The sequence below is a fragment of the Crinia signifera genome, chromosome 4 (genome assembly GCF_055691185.1).
Source record: "Crinia signifera chromosome 4, ASM5569118v1, whole genome shotgun sequence".
NCBI classification, from domain to species: Eukaryota; Metazoa; Chordata; class Amphibia; order Anura; family Myobatrachidae; genus Crinia; species Crinia signifera.
In genome coordinates this window covers 100,351,984-100,370,675 of record NC_139220.1, presented here as the reverse complement: position 1 = coordinate 100,370,675, position 18,692 = coordinate 100,351,984, and the positions used below count along the sequence as shown (strand labels likewise).

At 43.4% G+C, this 18,692-nt stretch overlaps 1 protein-coding gene across 1 annotated transcript; it reads right to left on the bottom strand.

The window, feature by feature from the left end:
• Window positions 1-1,562: 1,562 nt before the first annotated feature.
• On the bottom strand, window positions 1,563-15,431 carry LOC146074199 (uncharacterized). The gene is made up of 4 exons (XM_083182049.1): window positions 15,409-15,431; window positions 11,853-11,918; window positions 4,703-5,313; window positions 1,563-1,696 (listed from the first exon to the last, which is right to left on the bottom strand). The coding sequence occupies exons 1-3, from the start codon at window positions 15,421-15,423 to the stop codon at window positions 4,708-4,710; spliced, it is 687 nt and encodes a 228-aa protein (XP_083038175.1). The 5' UTR covers window positions 15,424-15,431; the 3' UTR covers window positions 1,563-1,696; window positions 4,703-4,707.
• Between the last annotated feature and the right edge of the window lie 3,261 nt (window positions 15,432-18,692).

Below are 18,692 nucleotides of genomic sequence, written 5' to 3'. Positions count from 1 at the left end.
TTGGATGGGTCCTACATGTGAAGTTGGAAGTAAAGTTGCACACAATCAAGTTGGTTGTTGTATGTTTGAGGTTTTCTGTTCCTGCCACTATATTTTCATAAAAAGAAAAGTTGTTTTCTTAAACATTTAAGCTTGCACTATGGGCCTGGTTCCGACCTGATCATGCAGCCACGAATTTGCTTGCCAGCGTTCATTTAAGGAGTAAAATCTTGTCTTCCGAACCAATGTGCATGCTGTGCGAGTGGATGTGTACAGCTACACATCCATTTGCAGCCATGCGGATATGTCCAAAACCCATCTTAACAGGATCACCTTAAAATAATTTTGTTTTCAGCACTCCAACTAAACAGCCTGTTTCCACCATCAAACGCCTACTTCCTGTCAATCATTTTGCGAATGGCGTGCATTTCGAAAACATGTATCGATAATTGTCCGCTGTGCAAATTCGCAGCCATACGATCAGGTCTAAATTGTGTCCAATGTCAAAAATAATTCTGACCAATTGTAATGAAAAACACTGTCTGCCATTTTATTAGATTAGATCAGTTTCCAAATTGAGTGCCATGACTACTTGAGGTAGAGATTGGTGGTCCAATGTAAACTATTTATTGACAATGTAAGAGGCAAAACCTGAAAACTCCCCTTCAGTTACAAGTGGAGATGCATTTCAAATGCTTATGTCTTTGCATGTACACTTGTGTATACTTGAATCCAGAGTAGGGGGAAAACATATGTACATTCATCACTACATAAATCTACGTTCATGGAAATTTTTGGTGGGATTCAGGGGCTGACTGCATGCATAGAGGCAGAGTGCCGAGGAGGGATCCTATGGATGATCCTTGGTAATTATTGCAGAAAGTAACGCATAGGCTACAACAGGTATGGCTTCTGGAGCTATTAAACTAAAGTTCCAGAATACATTGCTTTCTAGAATTTTGTGAATTCAGCAAAAATTAGGCCCCATAGCACCTACATGGTCTGATTATGAGAGTGATTAATGTATCCTTAGATAAATTCTGGTACCCAACAAAAACTCACCACATATAATAATTGAAAAATTGATAGTTTACAGATGGAGCCCCTCTCATTTAGCTCCAGTGCTCGCCAGAATAACCCCGCTGGTTGAGAGGGACTCCATTAGACTGGGACACGCAAGCGTCTCACACGCATGCGCTTTCCACACACTCGACGGTGGGGAGCAGAAATCCTGCTCGTCTCCACTTCAGGGAGATGGGCAGGGTTAGGGGGGTGCGGGGAGGTGGCAGCGACCAATGCCGACTGCCGGGGACTGACAGGGAGCTCCTTCGGAATGGGGCGAGTGAGTGTCTCATGTGTGCGCGCCCCCTTCCAGCAGCCGACGGCAGATGGCGGAGGCTAGCTGCTGGCGATTTCATCGTCAGCCCCAGCCTGAATGAGCCCGGCTCCATCTGTACCTTATTGTCTAAAACTATATGAAAAGGGAGTATTCCTTCTTTTATTGTCACCAATATGCAGTAGATACAAACACTTAAAATAAACAGACTAATTTTTTAAAGTTAATGCTTGGTATTTATTATCAATTAAGTGATACTAAAGAATGTAAATGTAAAACTGACACAACAGTGTTTAATAATGAATAACTGAGTAACATTGTATATGAAGAAATGTAGACTGTATCACTTTCTTGTCCATGGAGCATGGGGCAATGTGGTGCCTGTAAAATATTGCAGAAAATAATGAATACATACAAATGTAAACACACGCACACACGCACGCACACGCACACACACACACACACACACACACACAGACCAATGACATGACAACTGTTACTCCATGTCATGGAGGGAACAATCACATGACTTTTTTATATTGCTTTCCAATGACCTTATAATTGTTACTTATCACATGACTACAGCTGCAGCAACATTACATTCTCCTTGGTTGACTTGGATAGTGAGTTCACTAAACAGTTTACCTACCTACTGTAATGTTAGGTGACTTCATTTAATACATATAAAATGAGCATATTTTCGTGTTTTTTTTTTGTAGCTGCTATTACATCTATAAATACAAGTAGTTTACAGTGGTATCTCCATAGGCAGGGAAGTAATTTTATATGATGAAATTCCATGGGGATTTTAGTTAGATGAAGTCTCACTAAACCAAAGACATACCGTATGTAATGTCCATAATGTGTTGATATATGATTGAAGAAGAACTGTTAATTTTCACATTATACCAGGGTAAGCATAGACTAATTGGGAAATACGTGTGCAGAGATCATTGGAACAGTATCATTTTTGAAAAAGCTGGGGGTTACCCAGTGAAACGCGACAGTCAACATAGGCTATAGCACCCCCATTCCTTCATTCCAGTGTGGACTGTGGAGTACATCATCTCCTTCAACTGGATACCTGAACCAGGACAGAAAATGTACATTGGTACAAATTTGGGGTCATTCTAAGTCGACTCAGGACAGAGAAACATCTTTACTGCAGCTTGCAGTAGTGGCAAGATATCCCAGATACAGGAGTGCTTTAAAACTGTCCCCCCATTTCAATCACCATGCCAACTGGAGTCCAATAGGAACAGGATCCATCTAAAGAAGGACTAGTGGGGTGATATCCTCAAAAGTAATAATTTCAAAGATTTTTCACATATCCATTGAAAGTGGAACTTTTTCCTTTGATATTAGTTATATGAAGGCCAGCACCAATCATCATTGTCCTTTATAGTGTATTTGTGCATTTTAATGCATATTACGTTTTTATGAATAAATTTAAGTGTGCTGAAAAAGCATAATAAATGGTTTAAATCAGGCATGTCCAACATTGGCCCTCCAGATGTTGTGAAACTACACATCCCAGCATGCTTTGCAATAGTTTTAGCATTCTCTAATAGCAAAACTGTGGCAAAGCATGCTGGGATGTGTAGTTTCACAACATCTGGAGGGCCAACGTTGGACATGCCTGGTTTAAATTGAATGTGTTAATACTTTCCTCAAAAAAGCTCAGTTCAATCATTCTTGTTCTTTTTGAACAGAGACCTTATTGGAAATCTCCAGAAAGCTTTTTTTATGGGAACCGTGGTCTGACTTGAGCTTCAAAAAGTTTATCTCTGTTAAGCTTTGTCACATTTTAACCAGATGCAGCCTATGCTCTGTAATATCACCAGTTTCTTCAGGACATCTAGGAAGGGAAAACATTCACTCCATGGGGGAAAGTGATTTAATGTACCTAGCACGACAGCCTCTTTTCCGCTGTCATGGCAAGCAAGCATTGTTAAATAGCCCCATTAGCAATTAAATAATGGGTACTTGTTTCCTAGAACAGCCACAATCGCGAGCATCGTGTACCTTTAAGTTAAGGTACACGATGCCCGCGATGGACCCGATTTCCTTTGAAATCAGGTCCATTTTGCCGGCAAAGGGAAAATCGCGGGCATCGCGTCGGTCGCGACCATTAACATTGGTCCCGACGCGACCGACGCGATGCCCGCGATTTTGCCATAGGCTTCAATGTTAAAATATTTTTTTAACATTGAAATCGGGAGCATCGCGTCGGTCTTGTGCCATGGCACAAGGTGAGATGGACTTGATAAAGTCCATCTCACATAGTAAAAAATGTGAAATGGGCCAATATGACCCATTTCACATTATATATGGCCCCGTCGTCACCCCACTATTCACGTGAACCCGAAGCGTGGCAAGCGCAGCGAGCCCGCGAGGGGCGGTGGTGCGCGTCCTCCGACCTTTTCATTCCCCTACTATCCACGTCGGCGTGGAGTTGAGAATATATAGTGTGGCGAGCGCAGCGAGCCACCGAGCTCGAAGCGCGGCGAGCACAGCGAGCCCCGCGAGGGGACGCCTATACCTGTGAAGTTATACGCGTCCCCTCGCCACGCTTCGGGCCCGGTGGCTCACTGCGCTCGCCACACTATATATTCTCAACTCCACGCGACGTGGATAGTAGGGGAATGAAAAGGTCGGAGGACGCGCACCGCCTCCCCTCGCGGGCTCACTGAGCTCGCCACGCTTCGGGTTGTCGGGGTGGGGTTTACGCTGTTAAATTGGGGGTCTAGGGAATTTTTAACATTGAATCCAATGTAAAATCGGGTCCCAGGGACCCTATTCATATTTGATTCAATAAAAAAATCGGGTCGGTCGCGTCGGTCGCATTGCATGCGACCAAATCGCATGCGATGCGACCGACACAATTTTTCCGACACGACCACCCCGATGGAGATCGGTGTGGCCGTGCTAGGAAACAAGTAACAAATAATGTACAATAAATTTTTACTTTTTAGGGAACAACCCTGATAATTAATATACAGTCCCACATATAGCCAAACTGTGTCTGATCCACTGCTATTAGATTACATCTGAGCCAACATTTCTCCAGTTAATAAAATATAATCTTTATTCCTCTTTCTCAAACAAATATAAGCAGCTTCTCTTGATAGAAGAGAATCCCCATATACAGTAAAATATTGTAGGCAGTGTGATTAGGGAGGAACAGCGAAGTGAGCAAGAGAATAGATAACTAGTTATCTCCCTAATATCTCCAAGGTCAGGGAGAATTAAATTAAAAAAATACATTTTGTGTTTATCAAATTATTTCCAATTCATTGTATTTGTTTAATTAACATACATTTACACAATCACTTTTTAATAAAAAAAAGTTTAAATGTTTTTTTTGTAAACATGATAATATATTACCTCTTTTATCCCCGAACAGTTTCTTTCTTTCCAACAAGACCACCTGCGGTCTTGTAACCTCCACCAATACTGCTAATATAATCAACACCATTGCCAGGATAGCTACCACTAACACTGCTGCCAAGGCTGCCACCAAGACCGCCACCAAGGCTGCCACCAAAACCGCTACCAAGACCGCCTCCAAGACCGCCTCCAAGACCGCCACCAAGACTGCCACCAAGACTGCCACCAAGACTGCCACCAATACTGCCACCAAGACCGCCACCAAGACCGCCATCAAGACTGCCACCAAGACTGCCATCAAGACCGCCACCAAGACCACCACCATAACCGCCAAGACCACCACCAAAATCGCCAAGACCACCACCAAAACCACCACCAAAACCGCCAAGACCACCAGTAAGACCACTAGTAAGTCCGCCACCAAGACTATGTACAACATTTCCAGCAGCTTTAGCAGCATCACCTACAACATTTCCAGCAGCATTAGCAAGAGCACCTACAACATTGCTAGCAGTACCAACAACACCACCTACAATATTGCCAGCAACATTAGCTAAACCACTAAATATCCCACCAACAGCTTTAAATGCTAAGCCGATGGATCCTCCCTATAATGAAAAAAAAAAAAAAACATAAGTTAGAACTTAAAACCTTTAAAAGATGTAAGAGTTCTAAATGGCTACAGTACTATTCTGAAATGTATTGTTTCTACTTAGCATTAAAAGCATAATTATTTTCTAACGACTAATGTACAGTATTGTGGACGTGAAAATCCAATATGTATAAGATGCCATACTACTGTATGTAACCCATGCAATTGTGCACCTGCTGAGCCAAACAGACATAGCAAGCTGCTCCACAATGACAGTGTTGTTTACTTTAGTGAAGGTTCTTATACCCCTTTCACACCAGCCTAAATTCCCAGGTTGGGTCCAGGAACAACCCATGACTAGCGCTGGTGTGAAAGGTTCCAGGGGCAAATTACTGGGTTAAATTTGCTGGCATTTCAACGCTGCTAGGTAGCAGGGTTGCTCCTGGGTCCTTCCCGGACTACTGGCTGATGTGAAAGGTGCAGGGACATGTCCCTCCTTCCAGTGTTGCCTCTGCCAATGCTGATTTGCTAGCAGGGCAAATTCCTGTTGTGGTGGACACTCATGGACACGCCCAGAAGCAGCATACAGCGTACAGGGAGACACTGTGCATGTTCTGTGGCACCACAGACCCCAGAAGTGCGTTTTAACCCCCTGAAAGCCAAGAATGTCTGTATTGGCAATCACACAGCATACAGGAAGACACTGTGCAAGCTCTGTGGCACAACAGACCCCAGCAGTGCTATTTCACCCCTGAAAGCCTGCAATTTCTGCAAAGGCCCGCCCTCTCTCCCTTTACCCCTCTCCCTAATTACTTCATCTTTGTGAGCCTAAAAAAGCCAATTTCAATAATATTTTCATAGAAATGCAGGGTCATCCTGGGTTCAGTGTGAAAGGTGCCGACCCAGGTTATCCCTGCTTCAAAAGCATGTGCGAATGGGTCCCAACCCGGGAATGTCCCTGAAATTTACTTACCGGGTAGGTCTCTGCATTTCTGGTGTGAAAGGGGTATTAGTAGCAAGTCTCATGGGGGGTTATTCTAGTTCACTCGTAAAGGCACAATCACTCTCTAATGGACAAAACCATGTGCACTGCAGGCAAGGCAGATGTAACATGTGCAGAGAGAGTTAGAGTTTGGTGGGAGGTGTACTTCAAACTGATATCTATATTGCAGTGTAAAAATAAAGCAGCCAGTATTTACCCTGCACAGAAACAATAAAACACCTAAATCTAACTCTCTCTGCACATGTTGCATCAGCCCCACCTGCAGTGCATATAGTTTTGTCCATTAGTGATTGTGCCTTTGCGAGTGAACCAGAATAACCCCCATGGTGTGAAGTAAAGCACGCAGGTATGAAGAATTGTGTATTTTATTATTATTAATTTGATTATTGATAAATACAAGATATCTATCAGTTGCTGAGATGTAACGGAATCCTACCTTACAAAATATATGCAAAAGAAAAAATAGGATAGTGTTATAAGAACACCAATAGAAAAAATAATATGAAAGTGAAATAATTTGAATGACATTTAATAATATATAAACATACTATAAAAACCAAAATAACATCTAATTGAAATATTAGTCTAAAATCGTTTATAGGACTACTGACATCAGTCAGTAGCGCACGCAGGGGGGGTATCTGAGTACCCAGAAACCCCCCTAGGAGTCTAATGGTCCTAGGCTGAAAGCCGAGGGTCCCCTCTTTCCATGGATACAAGAATTTTAAAATTCGTCCCTTGGGAACCGGAGATATCTGACTTCAAAGCAGTGGTCCCCATCCAAGCCTGTTAATTGCTCTTCCCAGTCAGATATTTCAGGTTCTGTCTAACCTACAGTTTTTCTTAGGGTCTATTCCACAAGCTGGGACTCTCCCCCTTTGATGGACACTAGTAACTTGTCTCTACTGTGCCCAGAACCAGAGATATCAGCCTTCCAGCAGCTGGTTACTGCTCCAGCTCCACACACCTGGTATGTGATTTTATATACTTATTGGCAGCTTGCTCTGCCTCCTGAAATCTGATCCCCTAGTCCCCAATAGCATTTGGTAGGTGGGATTTTAATTCCATTAAAATCTAAAAAAATGTATTTCTGGGAAGCAAGCTGTCCTCCCACCAGAAAATATGAATAATAAGCCCACTCCACTATACACCCCTCCTCTGCATATTAAACATCCTCTACCACCCTGAAAGTTATATATCAGGGCCCCTTCATTCAGCCCAATGCCCCCTTCTCCCAACCCATCTCCCACCATCTGTGCAGTAAAGGGGTACAGTAATTAGTGGAAATTACTGATCCAGGCCCTACATGCTGAGTGGTTGATATAATACCCCCTACCACCCGCGGGACATCAAAGCTTCCCCCACCCCTACCGCTGGAGGATTGGTAGGTGCCACAATTCATTGCTATGCCCAGAGGTCTACACTGCTGTTGTTGCCCCTGTATGTACATTTGGTCTATCTATAATACTGTACTTTAACTGACCCGGCATATACTGGGTCACCTAAGTGTCCATCTCCATGCTTTGCTCCGCCCCTCTGGAAACCCCCTTCTGAAAATCCTGCGTTTGCCCCTGTCAGTGTAAATAATGTCAGCAGTACTGTATGCCTAATTACAGTCACTATTTGAGCTATTGTTTATGTCCACAGGAATACAAGATTGATCCTGAGGGTTTTATAACCCCTGTGTCAAGATCATTTGTTCACATGTGTGCTGGTCACAATCAAAGTTTTTATGTTGTTGTTTTGAGCAGTGCATCCTGCCCATGTCACTCGGAAGCAGTCAAATATGAGAGATCTGGCTATTTTTTCGGGAGTCTCATGGCACTAGCGGGAGAGTATGCATGCATGGATGAAGTAACTTTGTGTAATGACACTAGTATTTTATCCAAACCTGACAGTATTAGAGACTTTTTCCACCGTACAAGGGAACCTATAAACAGACACTTAGGGCAGTATTCAATGAGCCTGATTCGCCATGTTTTTATGGCGAATTTGTGCTGTTTGGCGAATTTCTGACTAAAACGGTGAATCACCCTATTCAATGACCACATGGCGAATACATTTGAAGGTTTTTTTTCGCCATGATTCACCGAGTAGCAATCGCTATCTTTTTATGGAGAAGTGGAATGTGAACTTTTAAAATAAAGTGTTTTGTTTTTTACATTTGGTGTCTAAAAATCAGGAATTTTATTCTGAGGAGGGGCATGCTATTTTTATTCATGTGCTGTAAGCACCTGAATATATATTTAATAAAAATTTTTTTTTTTTTTTTTTTTTTTTACACACCAGCCAGCAGGGGGCGCCGGAGCTGAGCCGCTCATTACATATTCATATATTCACTGCACTCGATCGTTACGATCGGGTATAGTGAATATATGTCCCCTGCTGGCACCCCCGGGGGGCAGGCTGTGCTGCCTGGCACCCGTGGAGCCCACCTAACCCCCACAAACGCTCTGGGCCAGGCAGAGAGACTACCATCTCTCTGCCTGCCACCGTCCTCAGGCTCCCTGCGGCAATCGCCGCAGGAGCTCATATTCGCCAGTCAGGGGCAGCGAGCCCCTGACACGTTGAATACCGGAGCCCGCCGGCTCCGGAACGTGGCGAATGTGCAGCGATTCCTAAAAAGGATTCGCTGCACCTCGCAGGTATTCTCATTGAATACCGCCCTTATACTTGAAACACAGTTGTTTTTGGGAATAACCATTGCAGCTAAGAAACTTGCTTGTGATTCAGGAGAGGAAAATGTGGTGATAGGTAATTGGAAGAACCACACTTACTTTCTACTTCACTCTTGCACACACATAGCAGTTTCTTTAAATCCTTGGTGAAAATAATCAGGTGGGCTTATCCATAAAAGACCAACACTTACTTCATTTTTCTAACTCTCATACATCAAAGGTATCTTTAAAATCCCAATTGATATGTCAGCAAGCGGAATTTCCTGAATCACAAGCACGTTTTCTTAGCTGCGCTGGTTATTCAAAAAAAAAAAACCCTGTGTTTCCAGTATTGTCTTTGTTCAGAGGTTAGATGGTCTCTGGGATTTACCAGCTGCAATTGTTTATTAGATTAAGCGCTTGTTACTGTATATATCAATGTCTCTGTGTAAGATTTCAACTTCAGTTTAGTGATCACATCTAAGCTTCATCTGCATTGTGTGGGTCCTTCACCATTGGATCTATTCCTCTTTTTACTTGAGACCTAGAAGGTTCTCTGCAAAGCCTTTTTATATTACCATGGTTCCCTGATAAAATAGGCAGGGCACCACTTCCCCTTTTCGAATACCTGGAATGCCTGGTGAGACCTGTGTCTGCAGCACTGGCCACACTACTTTGTTTATGACAAATTACACTTTATAAACTCCAGTCCTGGTAACCCTTTCTGGGACCGGAGCATAGTTGCCTACTTTCTGTTTGGGCAGCCAGTTCAGTGAGGCTAGGGGGGTGGGACCCCTGATGGGGTGTGAAAGGGACAGGAAAGGGGGCGGGATGACTGGCCCCCCGGGAAGACTGCCCTTAACTGGGGAGGCATCCTCCCCTTTCTGGGCGGCCAGAAGGGGGACCCTAGACTGGAGTCCCTGCAGTCCCCCTGATCTGCTGCCATTCCATTGGCAAACACATGGGGGGGTCCTCTGGTTGCCCCGAAACCCCCATCTTCTTGGCAAGTACCTTAAATTGTGACAATAGCTGATTTAAAATATGATTAGTAGAGCTGCCACCACATCATGCAGTGTAAGGGACAGAGCAGAGCTGTGGCATATGCCTAGTGTACCAGCTTCTTCCACCACATTTACTGTATGTGTGGATCTGAGCCCTCAAACATCGCAATGGACCAGAGAGTAGCTGCCAGGAGGAAGAGACAGGAGCCTTACCATGATGTGGAAGATTGTGAGCTTAGAAAGTGCAGTACTGTTTCTATTATGTTTCTGTATTTATTTAATATATGTTTAACCTTTTCCTGACCACTTCTCTTATTTAAATGTTTGAAAGAGCATATACTAGGCCATCTGTACTGTTAAATACCAATACTGTATTCCATACAGTAGCCAGTGTATACAAATTTTTTAGGGCTGTTACCACTCCCCCCGACTCGCGTACTTACTCCAATGCCCTGCAGAGTTGGAGATTTTGGATTACATTTGGAAACCCCCCTCTAAAAATCCTGTTTTCCTACTGCCTGCAGTACCCTGCCATAGACAGTGACTGCAAATATCACACCCTGGTTAAAGCTTGTATTCCCATGGACAAGAAAAATGGGTTTACTTATGACACTGTAATAAAGTATATACTTTCATATATCCACATTGCTGAAATGATCTAAACGGCTGTCTATAGTTCTATATACAGTTTTCTCTAAGACTATTATTGCATGTATGTTTTGTACTTAAAAGTATGTTTTTCTTGCTTATATTATTATTGTTAATGTCATTTTTTATTTCATTCCCATACATATTATCTTCTTAATTGTTTTCAATTTTGTATCAGTGTTCTAGCATAATTTTACAAAGCAGAATGTCTGCTCGTAGTGTGTGTGTTTGTGTGTGGTTTTTTTTAACAGAAAAGTTGAATAGTTATTTACAGTAGGTGTAAATTTACTTAAGCTTCTAAAAATGAAAAGAAGTGATATTGCCCATGGTAACCAATCAGATTTTGTCTATCATTTTCTAGGATGCCATAGAGAAATAAGGGGCCGATTTATTAAGCTTGGTGAAGTGATAAACTGTCTGGTTTTTATCACCGGCCAATCAGCTCCTACCTGTGAAGTTACAGGCTTGGTTTGAAAAATGACAGTTAGGAGCTGATTGGCCAGTGATAAAAAAACAGACACTTTATCACTTCACTGAGCTTAATAAATATACCCCTAAAAGGCTAGGGCAGGCTTGGCCAACCTGTGGCTCTCCAGATGTTGTGAAACTACAAATCCCAGCATGCCTTGCCACAGTTTTAACACTCCCTTATAGCAAAACTGTGGCAAAGCATGATGGGATTTTTAGTTTCACAACATCTGGAGAGCCACAGGTTGGCCAGGCCTGGACTAGGGGCCAGATGCACTGGGCTTCCAAAGTGATAAAATGGAGAGTGATAAACAGCCAGCCAATCAGCTGTTGGCTGTTTATCACTCTCCAGTTTATCACTTTTGAAGCTTAGATCATCTGGCCCAGAATCTGATTGGTTTCTATGGGCAACATCACTTATTTTCATTTTTAGAAGCTTTACTAAATTTACCCCTTAAAGTAGTTGTTCCCACACTCTGCGTTGTGGCACCCTGAGGTGCCTTGGGACACTTGCAGGGTGCCTTGAGTGGTGTTGCATGGCATATTTGGGGGGTGATTCAGGTTGGTTTACACATCCCCTCGCCTCGCATGTTAGCGAGAGTAATTGGCAGCGGGGGGGGGGGGGGGCATGTATTCTGCAGGGCTGGATATAGACAGAGTGAAAACAAGCTTTTAACTAGTATGTGATAAAACACAGATATTATTCTGAATCGTTTTCATATCTGATCTGTTAACTTATTTAATATTTATTATCAAAGAAAAATTATGTTTTTCCTACCACAATTTTGGCCGCTATAGAAACGTTTGATGTAAAATCAAAATTGGAAGCTTTTAATGATCCATCCTGCAGAGAAATACAAAAATGTATTATATGTTATACTAATACTACTATATACATATATGAAAAGTTTTATTGTTCCTCAGTGAGAAAAACAAAATAGCAATCTAGCAAATATGATACCTTTTAATGGCTAACAAAAATAAATGTTGTTAAAATGCAAGCTTTCGAGACTTCTTAGGTCTCTTCCTCAGGCATGGTATAACAAGGTGTGTGAAGAACCACATATATATACACAGCAGAGTAGGAACAAGATGTGATAGATGGACATTCTTAAGATCAAAACAAAACAAAATAACAGAATGAGCTTGTAAATTGAGTCCTTAATTGGTTTGTAGATAAGTAGTGTGAAAGTTTTATTGTCTCTAAGTTGATGACAGACCAGAGTTAGAGCTCCGATGCCCTCACTCTCTCTGGGCCAGTCTCCTCAGATGTTGTAGTGGGCCATAAATCCCTCGGATAGATTCAGTCCTGTGTTAAGGGTGTCAAACGTTGTCATTAATTTGTATTCCCAGACCCTCCTGTCTCTTTGTGATTTGAAATTTCCTTTTAGTATAATCACTTTCATATGATCCTGATTGTGTCCTGGGCTGCAGAAATGTTTGGCCACAGGAAAGTGTGTCTTTTTTTCTTTTATTGTGTGGCGATGGGACCTCATCCTTGCCTTAAGTTTTTGTCCTGTTTCTCCAACATACAGACCCCCAATAGGACATTTGGTGCACAGAATCAGGTACACTACATTGGTAGTAGAACATGTGAATGTCCCTGGGATCTTATAGTCCTGTTGTGTGTATGGCAAAACTCGAGAGTGACTTCTTGGCATCCTGCTCAATCAAACCCTTGGCTTACTTCCGTTACATCGATGATATCCTGATCATCTGGACTGATTCTGAACAAGAACTCATACATTTCCATGAAAAATTTAACAGATTTCATCCAACAATAAACCTGACAATGAATTACTCATATACCGAGATAAACTTCCTTGACACCACTATAACAATTCAAAACAACGCAATACAGACAACCCTATACCGAAAACCCATGGATCGGCCTTCATACCTCAGATGGGACAGCTTCCACCCGAAACACATCAAAAAATCCATTGTCTACAGCCAGGCCATCAGATATCATCGCATCTGCTCCAGCCCAGCAGATAGAGATGTCCACTTAAAACAACTTAAAGGGACCTTTTTAAATCAGGGATATCATCCCACATCAATCAACGATCAGATTATCAGAGCCATCAGGATACCCAGAAATCAACTTCTCCAATATAAAGAAAGAGAAAGAAACAACCGTGTACCCCTGGTAGTCACCTACAACCCACAGCTTGAGGTGCTAAGAAGAACTGCAAAAAAACTACATCACATCATACACAAAGATGACCGCCTGAAAACAATATTCCCAGACCCTCCACTACTATGTTACCGACAACCTGCAAACCTGAAAAATATTATAATCCGAAGTTCACTGCCATCCATTACACAAAGAGGAACCTATCCCTGCAATGTAAGGAGCTGCAAAACCTGTGCCCATATCCTCACTACAGACAGTGTACGGATCCCCAACACACAACAGGACTATAAGATCCCAGGGACATTCACATGTTCTACTACCAATGTAGTGTACCTGATTCTGTGCACCAAATGTCCTATTGGGGGTCTGTATGTTGGAGAAACAGGACAAAAACTTAAGGCAAGGATGAGGTCCCATCGCCACACAATAAAAGAAAAAAAGACACACTTTCCTGTGGCCAAACATTTCTGCAGCCCAGGACACAATCAGGATCATATGAAAGTGATTATACTAAAAGGAAATTTCAAATCACAAAGAGACAGGAGGGTCTGGGAATACAAATTAATGACAACGTTTGACACCCTTAACACAGGACTGAATCTATCCGAGGGATTTATGGCCCACTACAACATCTGAGGAGACTGGCCCAGAGAGAGTGAGGGCATCGGAGCTCTAACTCTGGTCTGTCATCAACTTAGAGACAATAAAACTTTCACACTACTTATCTACAAACCAATTAAGGACTCAATTTACAAGCTCATTCTGTTATTTTGTTTTGTTTTGATCTTAAGAATGTCCATCTATCACATCTTGTTCCTACTCTGCTGTGTATATATATGTGGTTCTTCACACACCTTGTTATACCATGCCTGAGGAAGAGACCTAAGAAGTCTCGAAAGCTTGCATTTTAACAACATTTATTTTTGTTAGCCATTAAAAGGTATCATATTTGCTAGATTGCTATTTTGTTTTTCTCACTGAGGAACAATAAAACTTTTCTTATCAACTGGCTAACACGGTACCAAACTTTTTTCTTTTTATATACATATATGAAACACTACAGCAGGGGTTCTGGTACTCAAAAATTAGTTTACTCCAAAAGTAATCTCACTGATTTATATCGAGGTGCACTCATGTCATGTACATTAACATACAAACTCCTGGTGTTCCCATGTTTTGGTATAGTTATATAGACGAAAAAGTATTAACAATACTGAGAGGCTGAAACATGTCAACACGAGACTTTGGATTTCCTTATGTACCTTACTGCAGTATAACAGTTGTGTATATAATATACGGGTATGGGTCATAGGGTCAACAGAACTTAGGTAGATAGCCTTAGGTTGACCATTAAGGTCGACAGTCACTGCGTCGACACATGAATTAGGTCAACATGCATTAGGTCAACATGGTCATTAGGTCGACACAAGCATTATGTTGACATGGGAAAGGTTGACATGAAAAGGTCAACATGGATTTTTTTTCATGTTTTTTGTTGTCTATGAAAAACTTAAGTCATCATGGACACCGTATAAGTGTACCGCATCCCCTCACATGGCTTGCTTTGCTTGCCATGCTTCGGGCATACTATTATATTCTCCCTGTGGGGTGAATTTATGAAGCTTGGAGAAGTGTTATCTATCCCCATAAAGAACGTTATGAGCAAGGTGATAATGGTTCAGCCAATCAGCTCTTACCTGTCAATTTACATATTGTAGCTGATTGGCTGAACCATTATCACCTTGCTCATAACGTTCTTTATGGGGATAGATAACACTTCTCCAAGCTTCATAAATTCACCCCTGTATGCCTACTTGGATAGTAAAGAATGAAAAAACGCCTTTTTAAAAAAAAATTAAACAATAAAAACTCATGTCTACCTGTACAACCTAATCCTTGTGTCAACCTAATGACCATGTCGAGCAAATGCATGTTGACCTACCTATTTCATTTGTCGACATAGTGAGGGAAGAATCTTCAGTTAGCAACAGCCAATTGTATTCCCTGTACAATATTTCCATTTTCTACATACTATACTTTATAGACTTGTTTTTCAATTGTAGTCAAAAATAAAAAAAAAGATGTAGTCATTATAAAAAATAATATTGAGAAAAATACATATAATAAACAGTGCTCCGTCAGCTAGTCCCAGACATTATTCAAACTAAATAATACAGTATCTGGTATATTGACTTACCATCATGCTACACATAGATTGCACAAAACTATACATCTTTCCATTGTTTATCAGCATATTAATGAATGAATCAATATCTTCACCCTAAAAACAAAAATCATATTAATTGCATTAGCACCTAATAATTAAAATGGTTATATAAAAAATGATGTACATAAATGTATCAGTTGTATAGTAAATGAAAGATGTGTAAAACAATTTGACAAAGAAGTGCTATACAGTAATTGTGTTTTGTAATCTTATCTATGTCAGTACTAACCTTCAGAATCCATCCTAAACCTGATACATGCAGATCATTATCCAATAAAGCACATGGACAGGCCCCCTACCTGCCGTTGGCTTTTCCCTCGCATACTTTTCTACTCAGTGGCGTAAGTTCCTCCCAGTTGCCCGGAGGCAAGATATTGGTGTCCCCTGAAAAGCTCAAACACTAACTGCTTCAAACTCGCAGTGGAGGAGAGGTGCCCGCTTGGAAGCAGGAGCCTGGCAGCAGATAACTCTATTGCCGACTCACAGAGTTAAGGCCCCCATACATTAGGCCGACTTGTCCTAGGGACAAGTCGGACCCAATTTACCTGCGAGCCGCCCGGCAGCTCCCCGGGAGGCTCACATACAATTTGGCACTTGATGTGCCATTTTTTACATGGGATAAATCGCATGCGATTTATCCCATGTAAAAAAAAACCCCGGGGAGCTGCAGGGCGGTGAGGAGTAGTGGGGGCGGGCAGCGGCGGCGGTGGTGGGGGCGGCCAGCGGTGGTGGGGGCGGGCGGCGGGTGCGGTGAGCGCTGCTGACCTGGCCGGGCAGTGTACTTACACATAGCAGCAGCGGGGACGGGACGCGTAGTGGCGGCTATTAGATTTTTAAAATATTTGTCAAATGACCGGCCGCTCCCTGATTGGCCGGAGAGCTCTCAGCCAATCAGAGAGCGGCCGGTCATTTGACAAGTATTTTAAAAATATAATAGCCGCCACTGCGCTGCCCGTCCCCGCTGCTGCTATGTATGAATGGGCAGCCTGTGATTGGCTGAGCGCTCTCTCAGCCAATTGCTGACTGGCTGAGAGAGCGCTCAGCCAATCACTGGCCGCCCATTCATTGTATGGGCTTTTTTTTTTTATTCCGTACTGACAGCTCCCGCCGGCTCCCCCTGCCCGGCTCTATGCCGCCTGTGTCCCCCGCAGCGTCCCCAGCCCACCCTGCTCCCTCTACCGCCGCGCCGCCCCACTAGGTCCCAAGTCGGGTGGTCGGACGTGCAGCAGGTCCGACCACCCGACGCAGATCCGATGCGCACGGGACCGCGCATCGGATCTGAGGGGACATCAAAACTAGCCGATTTTGGTCCGATTTCGGCCAGATCCGACTGATCTGGCTGAAATCTGACCAAAATCGGCTAGTGTATGGGGACCTTTACAGTACACCTCTGTCTCTACTCAAAAGCTATTAGATTATGAAGCCTCCGTCCCTTTTACATTGTTCTTTATAAATGCAGTGGTGTAGCTAGGTGCCACGGTGCCCAGTGCAGGGGCATGTTTCGCACCCCCCAATTTGTAGTAGGCGGGGCTCTTGCATGGCAAAAAGGGGGCGCAGCCTAACATACCACACACCGTACTGCCCATTGCACATTTTAGCGAACTTTGTAATACCCATTACACATAAAGCCACATGCCGTAATGCCAATTACACATAAGGCCACATGCTGTACTGCCAATTACACATAAGGTCAGACGTGATGCCCATTACATACTATATAAGAAACCGTAATGCCCATTACATACTATATAAGAAAACGTAATGCCCATTACATATTATATTACAAACCGTAATGCCAATTACACATAAGGCCAGACATGATGCCCATTACATACTATATAAGAAACCGTAATGCCCATTACATACTATATAACACACCGTAATGCCCATTACATACTATATAACAACCTGTAATGCCCATTACACATTTGAAACATAAGTGCCACTTACCTACATGCTCATTGCTAGGAACTTCATGCTCGATGCCATAGTGGGTCTTCAAACTGCGGCCCTCCAGATGTTGTGAAACTACAAATCCCAGCATGCCTTGCCACAGTTTTAACACTCCCTTTTAGCAAAACTGTGGCAAGGCATGCTGGGATTTGTAGTTTCACAACATCTGGAGGGCCGCAGTTTGAAGACCCATGCCATAGGGCTTCATGCTCGATGCCAAAGGGCTTCATGCTCGATGACAAGGGGGACTGAAATAGTTTGTTGCCAATGGGGACTGAAATAGCTTGTTGCCAAGGGGGACTAAAATTGCTCGTTGCCAAGGGGGACAGCTTCAAATTGTCATGTTCATGAAAGTTAGGAGCAGGGGCAGGCTGGGCCAGGGGGCAGGGTGCCATGTGCCCCCCGGGACGCTTTATCAATCAGTACTTAGGGCCGCCTGGTGGTCCAGTAAGTATTGGCCACGTCCTCTGGTCATTAGCACTGTCCGGGCTTTAAGAAAATGGTCGTCGGCCTCCTGCACTGGGGACATGTCTAGAGAGTGCAGGAGGCCACTAGGGGGCGGAGCTGTGGGTGGGACGAGAGGCCAGAGCACTAGCAACAAGCAGCCTGCCTGTGCCGAACATCACATGCACCCTACTTCCGGTGGCCGGCCTGTGCGTCCACCTTCCCCTGCTAGTGCTGCAGGTAGAGGAGAAGCCTGTGGTGTCCGCCCGCAGTGAAGATCTCAGCCTATCTGCCCCAGGTAACAGCATCTGTACAGGGGACGAACAGGACTGAGGAGAAGCCTGTGGTATCCTGACTCTTCAGTCCTGTTATGCAGGGGGAGTAGCTTGTGGTGTCCTGATATTATGCAGGGGGAGTAGCATGTGGTCTTGTTTTATTATGCAAGGGGAGCAGTCTGTGGTGGCATTATTATGCAGGGGTAGCAGTCTGTGGTGTCATTATTATGCAGGGGGAGCAGTCTATGGTGTCATTATTATGCAGGGGGAGCAGTCTGTGGTGTCATTATTATGCAGAGGGAGCAGTCTGTGGTGTCATTATTATGCAGAGGGAGCAGTCTGTGGTATCATTATTATGCAGGGGGAGCAGTCTGTGGTGCCATTATTATGCAGGGGGAGCAGTCTGTGGTGTCGTGTCCAGTTATGCAGGGGAAGCAGCCTGTGGTGTTGTGTTATTATGCAGGGAGAGCAGCCTGTGGTGTTGTGTTATTATGCAGGAGCAGCAGCCTGTGGTGTCCTGTTATTATGCAGGGGGAGCAGCCTGTGGTGTCCTGTTATTATTCAGGGGGAGCAGCCTGTGGT

What these genes read in the sequence shown, in the direction of transcription:
- LOC146074199 (XM_083182049.1), bottom strand. An exon ending in CTATAGCGGCCAAAATTGTG is followed by an intron (nt 5,314 to 11,852) that starts GTAGGAAAAACA and finishes TTTTCATTATAG; the next exon opens with GGAGGATCCATCGGCTTAGC.